Here is a 21,168-nt window from a genome sequence, read left to right as displayed (position 1 = left end):
ATGCATAGTTTTATGAAAATATAAACAGTACACAAACACAGAAGTAAGTCGACACACACACACACACACACACACACACACACACACACACACACACACACACACACACACACACACACACACACACACACACACACACACACACACACACACACACACACACACACACACACACACACACACACACACACACACACACACACACACACACACACACACACACACACACACACACACACACACACACACACACACACACACACACACACACACACACACACACACACACACACACACACACACACACCTGTGCAATACAATGCTAAAATTAAAAAGCTGATGATGGGTACTACAGGATACAAGTGTTGAATTAAAAAGCATGTCTCGTCACGACCGGGCGTAAGTGAACAGTGTCATAAAAAGGAGGTCACGACTAAGACAGAGTACCTGAAGGTGTCAGAAAGCCACATAGAAGACTTTAACATTTTCATGATATTGAGGGAATGGGTTTAGAGCCACAAAGAAAAACTAAAAGCAGGTCATTTGACTTTAAACAGCAAGATGAGCTCAACACGTAACAATAGCTGAGGCACACAACACAGCCATGACTGTAAGAAAGCTGGACAATCATGTTCCTATTTATGTGGCTTTCCTGCCGTTTCATGTACTGTGACACCCTCTTATGATAGATGTATAATCGGGTAATACAATATTTACTATTGTACAGCACAATTCTCTCCTTCAGCTGATTAACAGGTAGTAGGATTTTTTGCAGCCATTAAAACATATGGAGCCGAGCCTCGACCACAACACAAAACACTTTCAGGATGCGTCAGGATTTATCGCCTAATATCAGTGTTAGATCTCACTAAAGCTTTTTTGGCTGAAAGGGATAAACAAAACCCTGCAGCAAAGTCCCAGAAGCAGATGGAGAGACTTGTTTCAAGTGAGGAGGCTCTGTTTAAGTCCACGGTTAAAGCTTCTGTCGATCAAATACTTTCTTTCATATCTGTGGTCCACAAAACTTAATTCGACACAAAGAAGCTTTGCTCTCTGGTTTGTCTGACTCACCAAACAGGTTCATGACATGACGTCGGGTGGAGGGAGTGGTAGCGGCAGCAATGGACAGGAATTTACCCAAAAGTTGGCATTGCTGACTTTAACTTTAAGAAATTTAAATGCTGACAAATCCGCTAAGGGTGTAATCTTCATCTGTGTGCATTCTTTTGGTGAAAGTGTAAATAGAAATAACCCGATGTTCAGCTTTCCACGCTTTTAAGAGCAACTATGTTGATCAACTTATCGCTGTAAATCACTGCTTGAGTTTAAAATGAGCAGCTACTAAAGTGCCACATAGGAGTATTGTCATGTCACAGCACTCTTAGTTTTTTTTGTCATTTTGAACAGTGCATGTAAAGGACTCCAGTTTCCTTCTAAGTACCTTCAGACACTCTGACTGGAATCTGACCCATCTTTTTTAGAACACTGTGTTCATGAGCAGGACAAAATGTCATCATTAGAATGGAGATGCCTTACTTGTTAAGGCAGACTGATTAAATTAAATTAAATTAAACTAAACTAAATCAAGTTCAATCTCACCCTGTTTAGACCTATAAATGAAGGGAAGACAGGAGGGATTATAATCAGAGGAGGGACAGAGTTTGTCAAACAAAAACGGGGCTGTTGCTAGTTTAAGTCATCATAGATACTTGAAATGGAAGGTCCTGTAAGTTTGGGCCTCTTTTTTTTGGTCGACAAGCTGATGTTGCTCTGAGAGCTGCTGCCGCTGCTGCAGCCTCCAGTCAGACTGCCTCCTCCTCCTCCTCCTCCTCCTCCTCCTCCTCCTCCACTATTCAAACTGAGAGACGTCCTCTTCTTCTTCTTAGGCTTCCTTGAATCTGAGTGGTTGGTGCCTGTGAGAGGTACAAAAAAAATTAATTGTCAAACTCAGTTTAGATCAGGGGCCACATACAGCGCCATCAAGTGGGCCGGACCAGTAAAATAAACACAAGGAATAAGAAATGTATCCCTTTGGTTTACATTTAATGAAGTAACTTCTCTTGAGGAAAAATATGTTTCAGTTTCAACAATATTATGCCCAAGTTTACCATTTAATCTTGTGCATTATAACTAACAGATGATCTACAAAGTGACAAAACATTTAGTCGCAGGTATCTGGAACTGATTTCACATAATGGTTAGATTCTAATCATAATGAGAAATGTTCACAAATTCATCCTGTGGGCCAGATTGGACCTTCTGGTGGGCCGGTTCTGGCTCGTGGGCCGTACAGTCGACATCCCTGGTCTATACAATTTAAATAAATGATTTTCAATGCACTGCACTGTGTTTCCTTACTGGTTTTAGATGAGGCAGAGTCAGTGGGTGAGATATCCGGAGAGTCTTCCCACTGCAGACGACTCATCATCAGGGTCTGTCCATCTGGAATGTCAAAGCTGTCACTTTCCACCACTGGGTCTGTGTCGGGCAGGGGAGGCCTGTTACGATAAAAACAACAACAACAAAAAAACAGTCACACAAGGTGAGACTGGTGCTGACAAAACTCTGTTTAGACCTGGTAATAACATCCATCCATGCAGACAGTGCCAATTACAATTCTTTAAATGCATTCTAAATGTGACCACATGTGACTGGATCTCGCACTGTACTCAAAAACACACGATCGACATGTCGAGAACAAAAAGAGGTTTTATCGACACACTGCTTAACACAAGATACGGTTTTGGTCATAAGAAAACAGAAATAATGTGTCGATCGGTGTCAATATTGTGATGATAAATGTACAAAATACTGTGAAGCAGGTCAGAGGTCATCAACTGTGGGCAGTGGTCTTTAATGTGTCCTGCAGCCACATCTATCTGTACATGTTCTTGCTGATATATGTTTTTTTTTTATGATTCTGTGGGGTTTTATGATTAAGATTGTGATCCTGAAAATTGATTATTTTGTATAGTATGTACTGTATGACTGTTTGTCTGTAACCTTGTTGTTGTACTACAATACTTTGTTCGTTACTGTGCTGCTGCTGCCTGTCTTAGCCAGGACACACTTTAAAAAGCGATTTTGTTCTTCTGGTTAAAAAAACTATAATAAAATAAAACATGTATCCTCAAACTTTGTTGTTTTGTGACTGGATCTGAGGATGCATTCAGGATGAATGAAATGCATTCAGGCACACACTTCTGCTGTCTGCATGTGACCTGAATAGTCCACTACCAGGTCTAAATGGGACCCTAATCACACTTAAATACAGACACAACTGAAATACAATGGCTTTATGAAATAAAGTGAAGCAAGAGCTAAAGAAAGAGTAACATATGAATATAATGCAGACTTATGCAAACAAGCTTTGTGATCCAAACATCCATGTGGCTTACTACACCTACACAAATCACCCAGGACAAAAAACCCTCAATTTATGATAAAAGGTCACAAAAAAACTCCCTTGAGCAACAGTGTACTTTTCTGTTGCTGAATATACACAACTCAGCCTTTGTACCAGAGTTATTCACAACACTGGCTACCAGCATTGTTCAGCTCCTGCCTCTGGTCATGATCAGGAACACTGAGCTTGTGTCAGCAAGCACCTGCACCATCATGGTCAAAACACTCATTCAAACATGGCTTTTGTTAGGGGACACTTTTGGGTGAGGGGAGGGTGACGAAGGAAGGGGACAGGGGGCACACTCACGCGGACGGCCCCAGGAGGAACACCCTGACGGCCCTCCTCTGTTCGTCCGTGTGCTGGGGACACCGCTGAGACCTGGTGGGACACAAGGTGGCATTATACATCCCCGATTGTCGCCGTCCACGTCCCTCACACAATTACATGAACCACCCTGCTTCTCACTACAGCCACAGGGAGCGGTGGAGGGATGGAGGTGGAACGGGCTGCTGCGGACTCAGTCAGTGACCAATCACAAGAGGAGGAGTAACAGTGAGATTGATTAAAAGGGTGATGATGATATGTTAGTATTTGGTCACTGACAGAGTCGTCCATGGTCTGATTACAAATGTATCTCTGCGTAATACTTCTGCAGAGAAAGCAAATCAATCACAGGTATAATGAGTTGCCACTTGTGTACCATTGAGTTAGTCTCAACATATAAGATAGATGAAACTGATCATGTTTCCAGCGTTTACATGCAAACATGAACTTCAGTTTCAGAGAGCATTTTTTAAGTGGTTTAGTGCTGAACACTCTCAAGACAAAGTTTCACAGAAGGGAAAAACTAAAAAGGGGCATTAAAACACTAACCTCAAAGTACAGATGACATAATGAAAGGTGTTACAGTACCTGAGTCTATCATCCCGTATTAACCGAGATCTTAGCTAGACAAAAGTTTTCCCAGTGTGAAAAGATTTTTTTTGTCCATGTGTCAGTAGATTATACAGTAATTACCTGGTACACATCTTCTTGGTGTGTTCAGAGATCACCCCACATTGCTGTGGAAACAAACAAGTATTGAAAAAAGAAAATTCTTTATTATCAAATACAATAGAATGGGAGGAATAACATTTTTAGAGAAACACACAATGCTTTCATGGGTTAATGAAAGTTCCTTACCGTCGTTAGAAGGGATCTGACTTCATCAGGACCTAACGATTCATAACTGATGCCGGTGCTGTAGTTATACTGGAAACAACAAAGAGGCACCATAATCACAACTGTGCAGTTTGTTTACAAAACAAGACAGGAGAGACAAGAACTAAGCAATATGACCAAAGAAGGGAAGTGTTACCTTGTAGGGCTCTGTACTGATGCTGCTCCCAAGTTCACCTTGGACAAAAAATATCGGTTAGCTTTTTTGTTCATTTAAACAATATCATATCACACAAGTTATTCTGCTGTGTGTTGTGACCATATTCAGAAAATAAATACATGACTCACTCACCATTTTTGTGTTTTAGAGATTTGGATCTTCTTGGGGAATTTTGATTCTGCATAAGACAAAAGACTTGTATTAAAGTAAACAAAATAAGTATTTACCTTAATACCAATTAGAAAAAAAAGAAAACATACCTTATCTGACTTTCTCTTCTTGGCTGTAAAAGGGAAATAACAAGTTTAATAATTATAATGTGAGATCAACCATCTTAATTCTCTATACACATAGTAGATTGAAGAGAAATTATTTTCAGATGCTGACCTTTCTTTTCTGCCCCATACGACCAGTCATTATCATTGAGATCATCGTTGTCTTCCTGATCACTCTCTGATTTGCTCATGTTATTATTGCTGGCTAGCCTGTTAAAAATAACACCATCAGATCATCACACACATTTAGTTTGCGTCAACACAACTACAAGTATTTCCCTGACTGACCTGCGGTTGGCGATCCGACTGCTGTTGCGTCCCATGCCGAGGCATTTCTCCAGGTGCGGTGCGAAGCGAGACGCCGCTATCAGTCTTTTGCAGTTCGGACACTCGCACTCTTTATTTTTCCACTGATTGTACACCTGCCCGAATATGTCCACTCCCGGTTGATCCACAATTTCTACAAGAGCAGTGAAGGGAAAATGTGAGCAAACACCGCAAAGACAAACGAGCAGCTGAACAGACAAGGACAAACTTAAAGGTTATAAAATGTATGTATATGATATATTCAATGCCACTAGATGTTGCACTTGCCCCAGAACTTCCCCCAGTCTGAGTCTCACTTATAGGTAAGTGATTCTGACAGTGTCTGAGCTTTTGAGTGAGAGGCTTTGGTCTGCAGAGCTCCAAGAGAATAGCCATGTCATGCTGTATTAAGACCGTAAACTGTATAAAAATAAAATATATCCACTCTGTTTCAAGTTTAGTAGTGTGGTGTTAGGCATGTGACAGGTGTGTTTACAGTAACTGTGTGCTGTGAAAGACGCCACAGGAAAAGGAGTTAAAAATAGCATCTCAGTCCAGGTGTCATGATTACATCACCACCGTTTGGAGCAATTATGCATTGAGGGTAAACAGTTTCATTGAAGTGGACCCACATGTGGCGACATGCACACACACACATCACAACTCCAACACAAAGGCAGTGTGATTTCACTCTCTACTCAGGATTCGCTGCGTCTTTAGTTCTAAAGTGAAATGTAATACAGAGGACAAGGCAGGACACCAACCAAACTCTTTCATGCTCTCTTGATCCGTTTCATCCAAGAAGAAATAGCCCTGTTTCACGGCACGGTGTACTTCAAAACACAGGCCCAAACAGGCATCTTCCACCAGTTCAGAGTAGATGTCATGGACCAAGGCCTATAACATGAAATAAATCATTTAACACAAATATAATATTACAGAGAAAGAGAAAATTAGAAAAAAAATATCATTCAACATATTATTATATTATGTCTGACTGTATTTAAATCTCTTCAATTTTGGCATCTATAATGTTCCGGAACAGTGAGTCTTTTCTCCCACCTCTGTAGTACAATATGTTTGAGAGACAAGTCATTGGATTCAGGCCCTATTTACACGAAGGGAAAACTCAGATATTTCCACACGGTTTGGCCTCTCATTTACAGTTTTTTACCTCAGAAAATTATAATATAAAACCAATAAAATTATTATTATTATTATATTTCCAAAAACTCCTGCCAAAGTGGAGATTTCGGAAAACGCCAGTTATGTGTTATCGTGCCAACTGGGAGAAACCGGGTTTTAGGTTCTCAAGCGTCACTCGTGTTATTCATAGTTGTTGATTCTGATTGGCTTGCATGGCTTTATCCTCCCTACACTGCTGCCCATAAGTTTGGCGGCACTCGACAGTGTATTTATGCGGTTTGATCAAATGACAACTAATTTAGTATCCATCAATGTCTGACCTCCAGCTTGGTGTTGTCTGGGCCTGACAGGGGCATATCCTCCATTTTCATTTGAAAATCTGTTTGGGAAATCTTGCTGGCAAGGTAATAAGATGACGACCTGTGAAGTGGGAACAAAGACACAAATTTCGGTCAGTGTTTTTAAACGTACACAATTTTAACAGATTGAATGCTGATAAATCCAGTCCATCAACAAGCATTCAAGTGATAAGTTTATACTACTGAATACTTACTTTTAAAATAGCTATCAATGGTTGTAGGTTTGTCCTCGTACTGATGAACAGAGGAAAACATGAGTCAGATATTTGAAGTCGATATTCTCTAATAATCCTGGTATTTCATTCATATACCTACATATATCTGCAGTGTATGTACTTCTTATATTTCTATATTTAGTTATTTTAAATAATATATTTTTTCAATTTATATTGCAGACATTTCCCAGTTTGAGATCAAATACACCCATACATCTAAATTCCCTGGACAAGTGAGAGCCAGGACTAATAATGTCCAGCCAAAGGTAAACAGTTGACTATCACAAAAAAAATCGCTAGCAGAATCATCATAACCCACCTGAAAAGGAGAAATAATAATAATTAGGACTAAAACAATAGCCCGATTAATTGATAACTATATTCATTTTCAACTGTATTGATAATCCATTAATTGGTTAATTAATCTTTGCGAGAACTCAGCGTCTTTAAATGAGAGTATTATGTGGATTCTTTGTTCCATTATATTACAAAGAAATCACTAAAAAGGAATAATTATGGTTTGTGGACAAAACAAGACATTTGAGAACCTCATTATTTCCAGGTTTCAGGTTTCATTTCCATGTTCAACGACATGTTATGGACCAAACAATGAATCAAGTGAAAAACAATCAACATCGATTAATAAAATAATCGTGAGTTGCACTACTAACAATATACTACAAAATATCTGTCAAAAATTATAGAAATAAACCCCCAACACTTATTAAAATTCGTTATTAACACGGCAAACAACAAACAATTACAGGCATGGAACAAAAAGCTCTGAGCGACATAAATAAATGCAGCTAACGTTGTCGTGAATTTGTTAGCAAACTCTCTCGTTACTTTTCGGCTTTTACATTTGTTAGCGAAGCTAACCACACTATTCTGCCGCTAAAGGAGACGCATTTTGTGCCTAAAACATCCTTGTGCCGTGTCGTCAACACACTGGTGTTTTTGTTGTTGAATTATCCCCCTAATAAACAACAGTTTCCTCTTACCCAGTCATAGCGAAAACTCAGCCAGAACCCGGCAGTTTCCGTGCGGAAGGCAACATCACCGCAGTCCGTTCACGGTAAACACGTTAGCACGACGACGGTTCTTCGGACACAGCCATCATTACATCACCGCTGAAACATCAAATCCTCTCGATTCAAATTGACCACAGTCGCAGGTGTCGGTTTAGTTGACGCCAGAAAGCAGTTTGACGAGGAGGCCGACGGAAACAGCAGAGGAAAACACACAAAATAAAACAACAAACATCCGGTTCCAGCTTTCAAAATAAAATACTGATTAAAAACAAAAACCCTGCTTCTGTTTTGCTTTTTCTTTCTTCTTATGTTATGTGTAAGTTTTCACATCTTGAACTGACATGTGAATACTAACATGTGCTGCATTAAAAGATTTAGAATTTTAGATTATGATATTAATTTTGCACTTTAAAATAAACAAAAATTACATGTTATGTTTATTATACCTCTTATAAATTGGTTTATTCCACAACAAACCTATTAACAATTCAAATAGCCTTATTTTTATTTCGGCTTCCCATTCAGGGGTTGCCACACCAAATTATATCATAACTTTTATTGACATACTCTTCGTTTTATACTTAATTTTAAAGGTACCATGTGTAAGAATGTGGCCAAAAATGGTTACTACATTCAACACATGCCAAAACATGATTCCAAAAAATAAACATGATTTGCAATATTTTGGCTGTACTGATAAAAGTTAACATACAGCTCTCACAGTTGTATATTACTACTGTATCAGATTGAGACTGCATGAGACATCACTCTATCCTTGTTCCATCTATATTTAGCCAAAATTTTCCAATAAAAGCAGTGGTTGCTAGGCAATTTGTATGCTGCAGGATGAAGCTAAGGCCTTGCTGGTACTTTATTGTGGAGGCACATATGCATGTATGCTCCTTGGTAGGCCAAGAGGTTTACCTGTCACATCACATCAGCTCTCAATAAAAAATCACTATGGAGCAGCAGTAGCAGCCGCAAAAGGATGACTAGTTATGCTCCCTTTTGGTCAATGGTAATACACACACCATTAACCATTTAATCACCTGCAATAGCAGTCTACTGCTGTGGACGCACTGGCCAGATACCTTTGGCCATTTCAGTAGAGACACACAATTCAGTCTGTTTGTTTAAACAATACACCCTTCAAATTGTTAAAGATTTTTTTATTTGCCCAAATACTTGAACTACAAGGACATAAGAGCACCCTCAGCTATAGAAAACATCAAATTTTGTCAAATGATCAGCAGTACAAACTTGTAAAGCTTTGCTGTCTTAGATATCTCTATAAACCAACGAAAGGGAGAGAAGAAACAACAAGTGAATGGAACCAAAAATTCTCCCCACAAGTGAAATCACAGATGAGGGTTTGCCAAATTGAAGTACTAAACAATAAGCACTCAATACAAAAACAGTATTTACAAAAAATTACACGTTTTTTTTAAACCCCAATTTCACTGGCAACGTGGTTCCCCCAAACCCCTTTAACCAAATTCAATCAATCCATTTACCTACCCAAATTATTTAAATAGTCCACGCTGGTTTTATTTCAGTTTGAGATGAGATTGCTTAATATCAGTTCATCACTAACAGATTATTAATAGTTGCCATGGATTCATTTGTCGGCAGACTTAAAATGACAGCAATGGAAGTCTATTCATTTGTCGATTCTCGAACAAATGACTCGACAGCGCAGAGACGAATTACTCAACAACTTTGGAGAGAGAAAAAAATTTAACAATATCTACATTCATGATGTTGTACAACGTCCCCACACAGGCAGAAACCTGCACGCTGCAGTCATATTATGGTATATGCAACAAAAACAGCGAAAAAAAAGCAAACATTAAAGCAAAACAAGAAAAAACACCCCTATATATACATAGTTCTGTGCATGCATGCACGCAAACTTACAGAGGGGCAGATTTACAATAAGTGCACACTCTTTTTGGATAAGCAACAAACTAATAAACCCAGGAAGATTGAAGTCAAAACCATTGAAATTTAGAATAAAAAAAACAGATGAAAACCATACAGTCCACAAATGATACCAAGTGGATCAGAACACAACTGCTCACAAATAAACAAACCTATTAACAATTAAAATAATCCTTGAATGAAATGTAAATCGATGTTTCCAAGAGGAGACATACGCCAACTGTGACACTCTATAAAAACAAGACAGCTCAGTCGGATTGAGTGGAGAACAAAGTGATTAAACTGTCGATCTAAAAACAGTTTTTCACACTCACACCAGACTAAACTGAATCAACCGGGATTGTTTTCATACTGATGAATATTTGCACTACAAGACATTTTGAAAGGGGAAAAAATAGATCCAGGACCTGCAGTGCCTGTATACAATATTCAACCACCAAGGAGCCTTCTGAATCTTAAACACTGAAGCGCAGCAAGGATAGAAAAGGCTTTTTGACGTGAACACTTAAAACTACTTGACCAATATCAGGCAAATGTTTTACAACACAAAGACTAAATAAAATATAGCCAATAAAACCAAGTCGAAACAGTGAAACAAGATAAAGTGAAACATGTTTACTTAAAAAAAATACATTTAAGAGAAGAATGCAGGGACAGAAGAGCCTGCAAATGACAGGAAGTCAGACCAATTACTTGACTGCTAAACCAAACCTAAATCAAGAAGACAATGCAAGGGGATTGAACATTTTATAGGCACTGCATCTTTCAAATGAGAACACAGGTGAGGAATAAAGTTCTGAAACTTTCCAGCAACAAAAAAAAGGACATTCATAATGGCTTAATTTTTTTCCTGAAAAAATACCACCTCTTTAAGAACCAAATGATAAAACCTACAACACAAATTGAGATACAAAGCAACAATGTTCTGGAAAAATAAAATAAAATTAAAAAGGAAACATTCTCAAGAGTGCAATTTTTCAGTGCCCTGCAAACCCCTCCCTCCATAAAGTGATCCCCCATTCTTAATATTCTTTGGCTCCACAAAGCCAGTTCACATCTCATGCCAAACTATTAATCCAAATAAGAGAAGAAAAAACTGGAGGGTCGTTTTCACCCCCCCCGACATTAAAACTCTAAAGTTAAACCAATGACCTTTTAGGTCAAGATTGAAACCTGTGGCAGAAATGTTCATGACATCACCAAACCAGTGGGATGCTGTTTTTGGCATTATGTCAGCAGCCCATCACAACAGGGAGGGAATGAAACAGACTTTGGACATAAAGGCAAAGTCTCTCTGTGAGTACAGACCACCAACATGGCAATATAAAGCGGATGAGTGTGAAATGGATGAGGCAATGCAGGGGCTCCCTCTGGTGGTGGGAGGAGAGCAGGGTTGGCACAGTGGCAGAGCTCCCTGGACTCTTGGCTCAGCTCAGCGCTGCTCAGTTCGTCTCTGGGTGATGTCGGCTTCTTATCAGTCTGAATCATCAGAGTCTGACGAGCCCCCTGAATTTGACTCGCTGCTGCTGTCTTCAGACTTGTTCTCCTTGTCCTCTGCCTCATCGTCGTCCTCGTCGTCGTCATCCTCATCCTTCTTCAAAAAGAAAACAAAAAGATAAAAAATTATATTCAGAACAAACAACATTACGTTATTTCTCCCACAGTTAGCCAATATAAAAATGTCACTTACATCGTCATCATCTTCCTCGCTGGATGAATCTGCTTCAGAGGAGGCCTTTTCTTGCTCTTCGTTGTCATCGTCATCTTCCTCCTCCTCCTCCGTGTCCTGTCGGAGAGACATTCATCAGGTCCGGCTCACATGAAATTTAATTTTGAAGTATAATGACTGCAAACGGAAGAATCAGAGTTGGCACGTACCGATTTTTTGAACTTTGCCTTCGGACCTCCTGGTTTTGCGGTCGATCTTCTTTTCTGAAATGTGAAAAGGGATGAACGTTGTTTTTATTATGTCAAAGAAATATCACAGCGGCACTCTGACGACAACAGAAATAAATGACTCACTTGTGAATGATATTCTTTGTAAGTGTTTCTCTCTTGTGAAGATAAGCTCTGTAGAAAGATGGAAGCGTATGTTTAAAAATAAATACTTTAAAGATATTTTAAGGCTTCCCCCAACCCAAAAGGAACAACCAATCCTTACAGCGAGCCACTGTTCCAGTATGACTTTATACTGCCTCTGTTTTTCCTCAGCAATCTTCTTGTAGCGGTCTTTATCCTTCAGCTGCAATCTCTGCCAGCGGCTGCCTATCTCCGTCATGCGCTCCTTCATAGGGAGATGATTCAGCTCTCCGTTGGACAACATCTCCTGAGAGAACTTCTGATATCCATTTCTAGAGTCAAAATGGAGACAAAAAGTGTAAATATTACAGTGGCAGTAGCTTACAAACAGCAGGCTGTGTGGATGAGTCGAGTGAGACAAACGTACGACGGGGGCTTCTTGGGTTCACCCTCAAACTTCATTTTCTTCCCTGAGGCAATGGCGGCAGCAGCAGGTGAGCGCATCTCGCAAAGCTCTCTCTGTGAAAGACAGAACAGACAGTCAGTGGTACTGAATATAAAACGCTCTAAAACATCCTGCTGAAAGGGGACGGTGATACCTCATATCTTTTCTGATCCTCTGCTGCCTTTTTGATCCACATTATCTTCTCTTTTTTCTCCATCGTGCTCCACGTCGCTTCCATTGCCTTCTGTGCCTTTGGACGGTCACTCTACAAAACAAGATGACATTACATGAGCCGATGTGTGATGATAAAATTGTATAATACACGCAGTCGCTCAGAGTACTGTTCAATAAATAAACATGAACAAAAGGAAAGGAAAGAAAATATACACTGAATGGATTCATTTGCCAGTTTAATTTCATGTTTACCTTAAATCTGGCCAGGTAATCTCCAATGACACTCTGTTGCCAGATGTCCTGAGCAGTCTTGGGTGGGTCAGGCAAACGACTACGATCTTCCTTCTCTTTTTTCTCAGACTCTGCCTTTAGAACTGTTTCCAGGCGTTTATATTTCTCCTGAACAAGTAAGACCAAAAAGTAATTTTAATAAAAAAATCAACAAAAAAAATCACAATTCATAGATTGACATTTCTTCTGCAGTTTAATCCATTGACTGGTTACCTTCTTCTTATCTGGCAGTTCATTCCACATGCGTGCCAGCAGCCTTGTGAGCTCACTGTCAGAGAGGTCTGGACGCTCCTGCTGCAGCTTAGGGCGCTTTTCCTCAGAAAAGATGAACATAGCTGAGATGGGCCTTTTAGGTTTTTCTGGTGAAGCCTAGATTTTAAAGCAAAGAAAAAAAATTACACAAATGACCAGAGAAAAAAACCCCTGAAAGTTGTGACCGTGTTAATGGACTGTATGTGTGGATGTAGGTGTATCCTCAGTCTTGCCTTTGCTCGAGCGTTTCTCTTCTTGGCGGCAGGACTGCCGGCTGCACCGCCCCTTCTCATACCCATCTTGTCCTCGCCCAAGACCCGCTGCTGTTCCTCCACTGACAAACTCTACAGATGACCACAAAGAAGAAGAAAAATAAACACCAAAAACTCAAATAGTAAAGCATGAAAATGAAAACGATAAGGGATGTGATGTAAAAACTCAGAGCACAGCAAAAAGTTAAAATACTTACACTGAGGAATCTATTCATCTCAATTTCATATTCTTTCTTCCTCTGAAAAAGAAAGAAACCCCACATTAAAACAAAGCCTAACGCCTTCTTCTGTACAAGATGTGAGTAGAATCTGAACTCACTTGTTCACAGCGCTTCTGATAGGCGTCCTTCTCATTCTGTTTGAGCAGCTTCCACCGCTGGCTACACATCACCATGCGCTCAGTGCTGAGTACGTCCTTCATACTCGACATCATCTCGGCGCAGAACATCGAGTAACCATTTCTGAAAGCAAACACAAATTAAGTTTCTACACAAACCGGTCAACGGGCAGTGGCCTACGAACACAGGGTCGTCCTGCACTCACGGTGGTGGTTTGTCGGGGCGGCCGTCAGATTTGTCCTTCAGGTGCCTTTCAGCCTTTGTCAGGGTGGACTTCACAATATCCTCTTGGGTCATGTTTAACTCTGGGTGCTGCTGGATGTAGCCCCGCATCGTTTCCTAAAAAATTGAGGAGGACACAAACAAATACAATAGGTAAAAATCCTTTTACAGAATTTGCATGTTGTCATTACAATACTCCCATGAGTCTCACCTCGTATTGTTTATGCTGCTCCAGAGACTTTGCGATCCACTTGAGTCTTTTTTTGTCAGACAGCTGTGTCCACTGTTTGCCAAGACTGTCCTTAATATCTTTGGTGGTCGCCTGGTGTCACAAAAAACATGAGTAAAACAACAACAACAACACATTACAGTTTAAGAGGCTGCATTGTTTATGCTGTAGATGCCTGCACTTACATCTGGGTGTGTTTTGAGGAAAGCCTTTTTTTCATGGTTGTACCACAGCTGTTGGGGTGTCTTGGCCCTCTCTGGGACATTTGAAGCCTTCTTAGTCATGCTCTCCATAAGGTCTGGATGGTCTGTCCTGCATTCAAACATCATGAAGCAGCATTTAGTCAAAATGATCATCCTAAAATAGGCCGGAAGCCATATTCCGTAAGTAAAGAAAACATTACCTGAACTTCATCATGCTTTGCACAAATGACTCTTTGTCTCTTACAAAGTCGTCAACATACTTTTTCTGTGGAAAGTAAAGTTCTGTTAGAGCGCGTTATAAACTACACCACAGTCAAACTTAGTATATGTGGCTTTGACCTACCTTCTTTTTGTCAGGCAACTCTCGATACTTCTTGGAGAGGATTTTAGTAAGGTCTAGGTTGCTCATCTCAGGGTGCAACTTTGCGTACTTGGCCCTCTTTTCCATGAAGAAGCGGAAGTATGGAGTCAAAGGCTTCTTGGGGAAATCCGGATGTTTCTGTACATCACAGGTGAAAAATGTGAATTTCATTCATTAACTACTAGATTTTTAAGAGCTAGGTAAAGTGTTATGATTTTACTGACCTTGATTTTCTTGCCCTTGTAAGGATTCTTTATGTAGTCTTGAGCATCAAAGATCAGTTCTGTCAGAGTCCTGAATTTACGAATCTGTTGTTTGAAACGGAAAAAGTTAACAAATATGAACTGAAACAGATTTTCGGACAGTTCGCAGACAATATATCTCACTCTCATGGCTCACCTCCTTAGAGACCTCCACCCATTTCTGCTTACACATCTCAGCTGTGTAGGAATTGAACGCCACCTTCTGCCAGTCGAGGTGGGTCTCTGATGTTTTGTATTTAGTCATGTCTTTCTGGGGCAGGGCCACTTTCATGCACTCCAGCAGTCTTAAAAGGTCCTCCTGTTGCCAAACTGCTGTAATGTACAAAATAACACAAATTACACACCGGCAGTTGAAAAGTTAACATGTCTTTCATAAAGCTGCACTTCTGACTGTAACCGATTACACCGATAATTCAATTTCTCTTAGGTGTTTAGTCCAGGGCTGAATGGTTTGTATTTTTTTTGACAGAAATTGCTATTGTGATATGATTCACAACATGAGAGCGAATGGTATTTTTTACACAGATCTGTGAGAAATAAAGGTGTTTTCAGCAGGAAATGAGGTGTTTAGACCAAGACATTATTTAATCTAAAATGGTCATTATTCACACATTTTGATAAATTGCACCTCCTGCGATTAGAGAATTCAGCCCGTTTAGTCTATGCAATAGTAGAATTGACCATTAGGTGTTATCACATCATAAAACATTAAAAGCTTTTCTTTTATAAATTAAATTTTTATTCATCTTTTCAGCTCTTTGTGTACTATTTTCCTACACAAGATACATCACAATTTGGGATGTATCGGGGATTTGGGAATGAGATTGTTGTTTGGTGTTTCAACAGTTGGCATCCACAATGCTTCTTCTTCTCTTCCATTTATTTTCATTTCTGTGGTTCTTAATGTAATCTACCAATAATAATTTTGAATGTGGTTTTGCTCCAAATACAGTAAGTAACATCACTGCTAATTGGCAGGTGAATATGAGGAAATAGTTGTCCTCCAATGCAAGTACCTTGGTTTTGAGTGGATGCCTCCATTTCTCCATTCATTTGTGGTTGTACGGTCTTTTATCTACAAAAACAACAAAAAGTAGTTATAAAACATGTTACCATACAGTAATAGGAACTTAAAAGCAAATATTAATAACATGAGCCACAATTTGCATACACACCGGGAATATGCGTTTCTTTCTTTTCTTTTTTTTAAATGTAGATATTTTTTTTTATTTTTTTCTCCGTTTAAAATATCGTATACTTTCATTTCTCTAGTTCTGTGTCATGAGTACGATGATAAAGTACAAAGGTGGTGCTTTCAAGTGTTGGATTTTTAAATTTGCCTCGAGATAAAGGTTTATGATCATTACACCGCCCCTTAAACGTTTACGCTACATGGTGAGACATAGGCTATTTGCTTGTGACGGCTTCAAATCTCAAATAACACTGCGGAGGGCTTCAACTAGCACAACTAGCCTCGACAACAGCAGTCTCCGTCGCGCAAATGTTGCCAGTTGGAATTTAGCGCATTAGCGATGTCCCTTTTTTCCCTCCCCACATTAAAAGTATCGTGGACGCACAGGAGCGACCATTTTCTCGTCTGGTCCGCTCGGTAATGGAGGATTTTCTGTCGCAGCGCGGAGCTTGGGGAGGATCCACGGAAGGAGGAAGAGCGAATGGACGTGGACGGACAAGCAGCTGTAGGCAACCAGCTGACCAAGGACGGGGGATATGCTTTCGGTCTCCGACGAAGGGGGAATGGTGGCTTGGAAGCACTGCAGCCAAATGCGCCACACGGCAGCAACGCCTCATCACCGCTGGACGTGGATGTAGCTCCGCCACGCAAACCTGTAATCTTCTCCGCAGGTTTTCACCCACATGGGAGCGGTATAAATCAATATGATATCCGCAAATACGTGTTTTTATTGTGTTTACAGGCGGTTTTAACACAGGTTTTCACAGTTTAATGCCGGAATATGAGCGCAAGACATAGTGCATTCTTCAGCGAGGCGTAGCCGATTCGTGCTCCAATGATGGCGGCTGCTCGTTGTTCGTCGTGTCCTTGATGGGGGCCCAGCTCACTATGGTGTCCACGGTGTGACCTAGCGTCATTAAAACCAACGAGGCCACCATTTTAAATCACCCTAGAACTGACACAACGCTCACCCGGGGCTTTTAAAACATAAAAATGATAGGTTTGGCAATAATTGCAACATATAAATCTGTTAAGTGTGGTATTACACAACCAAGGACAGCTTGGTTGTGTTGTGGCAAGACAAATTTTAGTTTTAACTTGGTATTTCTACTGTCTATTCATATTCATATCTGTTATAAAAATGTATTTCACAGAAATACATGCATGCATTTCATAGACATTTTAAACTTATTTGCCTTCAACAACAACCCTCGCTTCAAAATACAGCACAAAAGATAAAACGCATTAAAACGACTGGAAGTGTAAATATAGCATTAAAACACGGTTAAGTACAGTCATAGTATAGTGTTTAATCTTTTAAATAATATAAATAAGTGAAAGAAATATCTAAAATGGCAGATATCATTCATGGTGGTGGGCTGTAAGAAGCACTTGCGGAGGCACATGAAGAAAGAAGAAAAATGGAAAATATTTTTAGCCACTAAACGATAGCGCCTCGACGACAACATTGGAATACCATATCTGTTATAACTGTAGCTTACAATAGTACACATTTTCTTTAATATTGCGCGGTTAAAAGTGTACCGAAACAGATGGTTACAGCTCATAGGAAACACGATTACAGCCGAGGCTGAAGCAGCTTCGCTGGCGCGACAAACAAGCCCCAGGTCCGCCATGCTTCAGCTCTCTCTGTGTGCTCGACAACGAAAAACCTACCGTGACAAGGTCCAATGGCGCACTGCAAACTCTGGAAACCCAGCCTGAACCTTAAAGCCCTGGGCGTTGCGGACTCCCTTTCTCTCGGTGCAAAAAAACAAGCACATAAGCGAGGACAGGAAGGCGGGTTCTCCGCGCTGGGTCGTCGGTGAAGCTGTACTCGCGGAGAGAGAGAGGGGGAGAGAGAGGGCGAGTCTCTGCGCGGTGAGATATTAAACCGAGATCCCTGATGGCTGACCGAGAGAGGCGGCTGGCTGTACCGCCAACAGCCGCATGGAGGTCTCGGCGCGGAAACCCAACGGTAATTCCACCACGCAAATAATCCGGTCACAGCACGAATACTCGAGTTTCGATGGAAGCAGTGAGCTCAGCGCGTAACCTGGGTTGCAGTTTCATGAAAAATAATCACATTTAACCTCCGGGTATTACGTCCACACTCATCCCGCTGTCGAGGACGATACTCGGGGTATGGCCGACCTCGTCTGTTCGCTGCCACAGCGGTCGGTTTATTTCGCTACCAGAACAAGTCTACCAACCGTGGTGCTTTGTACTACAACAACACATTTATTATCCGCGTTTTGACTTTTTATTAATTTTTGCCTTTTTATCGTGTTTACCGCGCTGTTTTAACAAACCGAGCGGCTGTTGTGCTGGCTTACCTGTCTCTCGGCGTGAGCCTTCGGCGTCGCTGTGGAGGAGGAAGGGGAGGGTTGAACGATAGCCAGCACTGCGCCGTCGGTCCTGGGCTCCAGTCCCCGCAGAGATGGTCCTTCCCCCCGCCTCCATCTCTCTCTCGCCGTCTCCCTCCATTCAGCGCGCATCGGCTCCTCTCCATCCAACCATTTCGCCACACGGAGACATCCACATTTCCTCCCCCTGCTCTGTGTGAACGCAACCGCGCCGCTGCCATTATTTTTTTCATTCGCGGAGACCGAGCTTCTCGCCTCAGCTGCTGCCCAAGTTTCTAATGTCTTATTGGGAAGCGGAAAAGTTTAATATGGAAGCCAAATATATGCCAATTAATGCGTGTTAACATGATACGACTGACTAATCATATACTCATAAACAAAATATAAATAATATAAAGGCAATTTAGTGTACAATTAGAAAAAAAAACAAAAAACCATAAAAATAATCAGTGTCACATTTGACAGACGGCTGGCTAACCGGCTACTTGTGTGTCTTTTCACATTTTTTTTACCAACTAATATACTTTGGGACTGTTATGACAGCATCTTTTTAGCCCAACATGTTTTTTTCTCCTCCCCCCCCTTTTTTTTTTTTTTACTTTGTAACGCCACTGTGTTTGTGGGAGGAACCCCCGGCCGTCCAATCCAGTCAGTCCAATTCAGGGAAGACAAATGACTCTGAAGCACTGGGCCTTGTTAAACCGTGCTGCGTTCACAGACTGTGGGAACACTGAATTGACACTGAACCATTTTGATTTATAGTAATGCTGTAAAATGAACACACAGGTGAGACACCCCAACACTTAATCTTGATTAAATGAGCTACCCTTTTCTGTTACTTGAGTAGGTTTCTTTTTTTGCCACTTGTACTGAAGTAAAATTTCAATAAACTAATACAACTTTAACAGAAAATGTGAGTACTTTTTCCACCTCACATTGCAGTAAACAGTGCATCAGCCTCTTCTGTTGCTGACATGTTCTTGTGTAACATTCTCCACCTTGATTTGATGGGGCAATTGTTTGCAGAGTGAAATGATTCATATCCATTTTCTTGGTCCTGCGATAGGAAGGTGCACCATAAACATGGGTACACCTATAAGAATAAGAACTTTTTTTTATTGTAGTTGGTACAATGAAAATTTGTTCAGCAGCTCAGAGAGACTAGCAGCAACATACAATACAAATTAAAGGATAAAAGGAGTCAAATACAGTATTATAATACAATACAACACTACAAAAATAGAATAATAATGCAGGATTACCCTGTCTAAGCAACCCATACAGATGGATTGGTTATATCTGATTTGATCGCCTGCGATTAACATAACGGACAGTCTGCAATTTGCCTGCAGTCTGAATATAACCATAGGCATTATTGGTCACAATATGAATGAAAGTTAATATGAAACAATTAACTATATTAACAAAGTAAACTGGATTAAATGAAACATTTAATTAATTCTGAGCTGATTATGCCATCTGCAATGGGATTCTAACAAATGCAGATTTGGTCCACTATAAAATGCGTCATGTCAGTGCCTGAGAAGAAGAGTTGTTCATGATGTTTTTTCAAAGAGGTATAGTACGGTGAGAGTTTCAGTTCACCTGATTACATTGAAGGCAGCGTGTGACAGGTACCATGGTCCAATTGCACAACCTCTTGTAGCAATTGGACAGAATACAAAATGAAAAACAAATACTTTTTACATTTCTTTTATTTTAATAAATTGTAAATCCAAAGGATGTACAGTGTGTCAATGACACACACTCACACGTATAATGGGTAACACAAAAGGTTTAAGACACTTAAACAAATCATTAGCTCAACACTTGGCTCAGACTATTATTTAACACTCATTCCTGCAGATCCCATTAAATGTAAGCAATCTAAATCAATCTTAAGTGCATTACACATACTTCTTTTCACATTCTAAACAGGTCACCTGAACTGGAAAGATCAAATAATTCAGTAAATCCTACACAATATAAGAGTCAATGCAAACTTGAATAACACTGCTTGAAGCATGTTTGAGAATAATCTGTACTGCATGGAGCAAAGGCAGGAGCCACGGTCCCACAAATGCACGTAATAGCTTAACTTAAATAGTAAACATAAGGTATGGTGAAATTGTATTTTATAAACACGAGTAGGTCTAGATGGGCAAGCACTGGTTATCACATCAAAGCTAATGTAAACTGCTGATAGGCATGTAAAGGAAGAAAAAAAAATGTCATAAAGGAATTACCTCATGTCCTCAAAGGAAAATATCTCTAATTTCCAAAAGTTCCTCCCCTGAATCAAACACACTGAATTCCACATGAAAGGATGAAATATTAAACTGAAACGTAGACAATGTTGGAAAAGTAGTTTCATACTGTACGTCATGTAAATATGGACCAATTGTTAGTTTTCTATTGTAGCTGAATGTCGGAATTCTAGAGATGAGAGGTAATTTCCTCCAAAGATCAATAATAATAACAGAA

The 21,168-nt window shown here is 40.2% G+C and overlaps 2 protein-coding genes across 2 annotated transcripts; both read right to left on the bottom strand.

Moving 5' to 3' along the window:
• Positions 1–365: 365 nt before the first annotated feature.
• atxn7l3a (ataxin 7 like 3a) lies at positions 366–8,176 on the bottom strand. Its single transcript, XM_083897037.1, has 14 exons — positions 8,087–8,176; positions 7,065–7,104; positions 6,832–6,931; positions 6,130–6,262; positions 5,348–5,519; positions 5,172–5,269; positions 5,045–5,067; positions 4,917–4,962; positions 4,764–4,801; positions 4,589–4,657; positions 4,424–4,467; positions 3,713–3,784; positions 2,359–2,498; positions 366–1,913 (listed from the first exon to the last, which is right to left on the bottom strand). Exons 3-14 carry the CDS (start codon positions 6,880–6,882, stop codon positions 1,687–1,689), a joined length of 1,113 nt encoding a protein of 370 aa, XP_083753163.1. The 5' UTR covers positions 6,883–6,931; positions 7,065–7,104; positions 8,087–8,176; the 3' UTR covers positions 366–1,686.
• Positions 8,177–10,790: 2,614 nt separating this feature from the next.
• ubtf (upstream binding transcription factor) lies at positions 10,791–18,624 on the bottom strand. Its single transcript, XM_083895923.1, has 21 exons — positions 17,996–18,624; positions 16,143–16,201; positions 15,263–15,438; positions 15,088–15,171; positions 14,846–15,001; positions 14,703–14,767; positions 14,485–14,611; positions 14,282–14,392; positions 14,054–14,187; positions 13,830–13,971; positions 13,708–13,749; positions 13,472–13,582; positions 13,200–13,355; positions 12,948–13,094; positions 12,676–12,786; positions 12,504–12,595; positions 12,219–12,408; positions 12,080–12,127; positions 11,936–11,989; positions 11,748–11,843; positions 10,791–11,651 (listed from the first exon to the last, which is right to left on the bottom strand). Exons 2-21 carry the CDS (start codon positions 16,177–16,179, stop codon positions 11,532–11,534), a joined length of 2,199 nt encoding a protein of 732 aa, XP_083752049.1. The 5' UTR covers positions 16,180–16,201; positions 17,996–18,624; the 3' UTR covers positions 10,791–11,531.
• Positions 18,625–21,168: the final 2,544 nt, after the last annotated feature.

The sequence above is a fragment of the Microchirus variegatus genome (assembly GCF_963457635.1).
Source record: "Microchirus variegatus genome assembly, chromosome: 10".
Lineage (NCBI taxonomy): Eukaryota > Metazoa > Chordata > Actinopteri > Pleuronectiformes > Soleidae > Microchirus > Microchirus variegatus.
This window is presented reverse-complemented; position numbering and strand designations above follow the sequence as displayed.

Coding starts and splice junctions, on each gene's coding strand:
- ubtf (XM_083895923.1), bottom strand. CDS start 16,179: ATGAATGGAGAAATGGAGGCATCCACTCAAAACCAAG. Junction 14,393..14,484: donor TCCTCAAAACACACCCAGAT/GTAAGTGCAGGC, acceptor TTGTGACACCAG/GCGACCACCAAAGATATTAA. Junction 11,652..11,747: donor GCGAGGAAGATGATGACGAT/GTAAGTGACATT, acceptor TTCTTTTTGAAG/AAGGATGAGGATGACGACGA.
- atxn7l3a (XM_083897037.1), bottom strand. CDS start 6,882: ATGAAAATGGAGGATATGCCCCTGTCAGGCCCAGACAACACCAAGCTG. Junction 6,263..6,831: donor CAGACAACACCAAGCTGGAG/GTCAGACATTGA, acceptor TTCATGTTATAG/GCCTTGGTCCATGACATCTA. Junction 3,785..4,423: donor ACCAAGAAGATGTGTACCAG/GTAATTACTGTA, acceptor GTGTCCCACCAG/GTCTCAGCGGTGTCCCCAGC.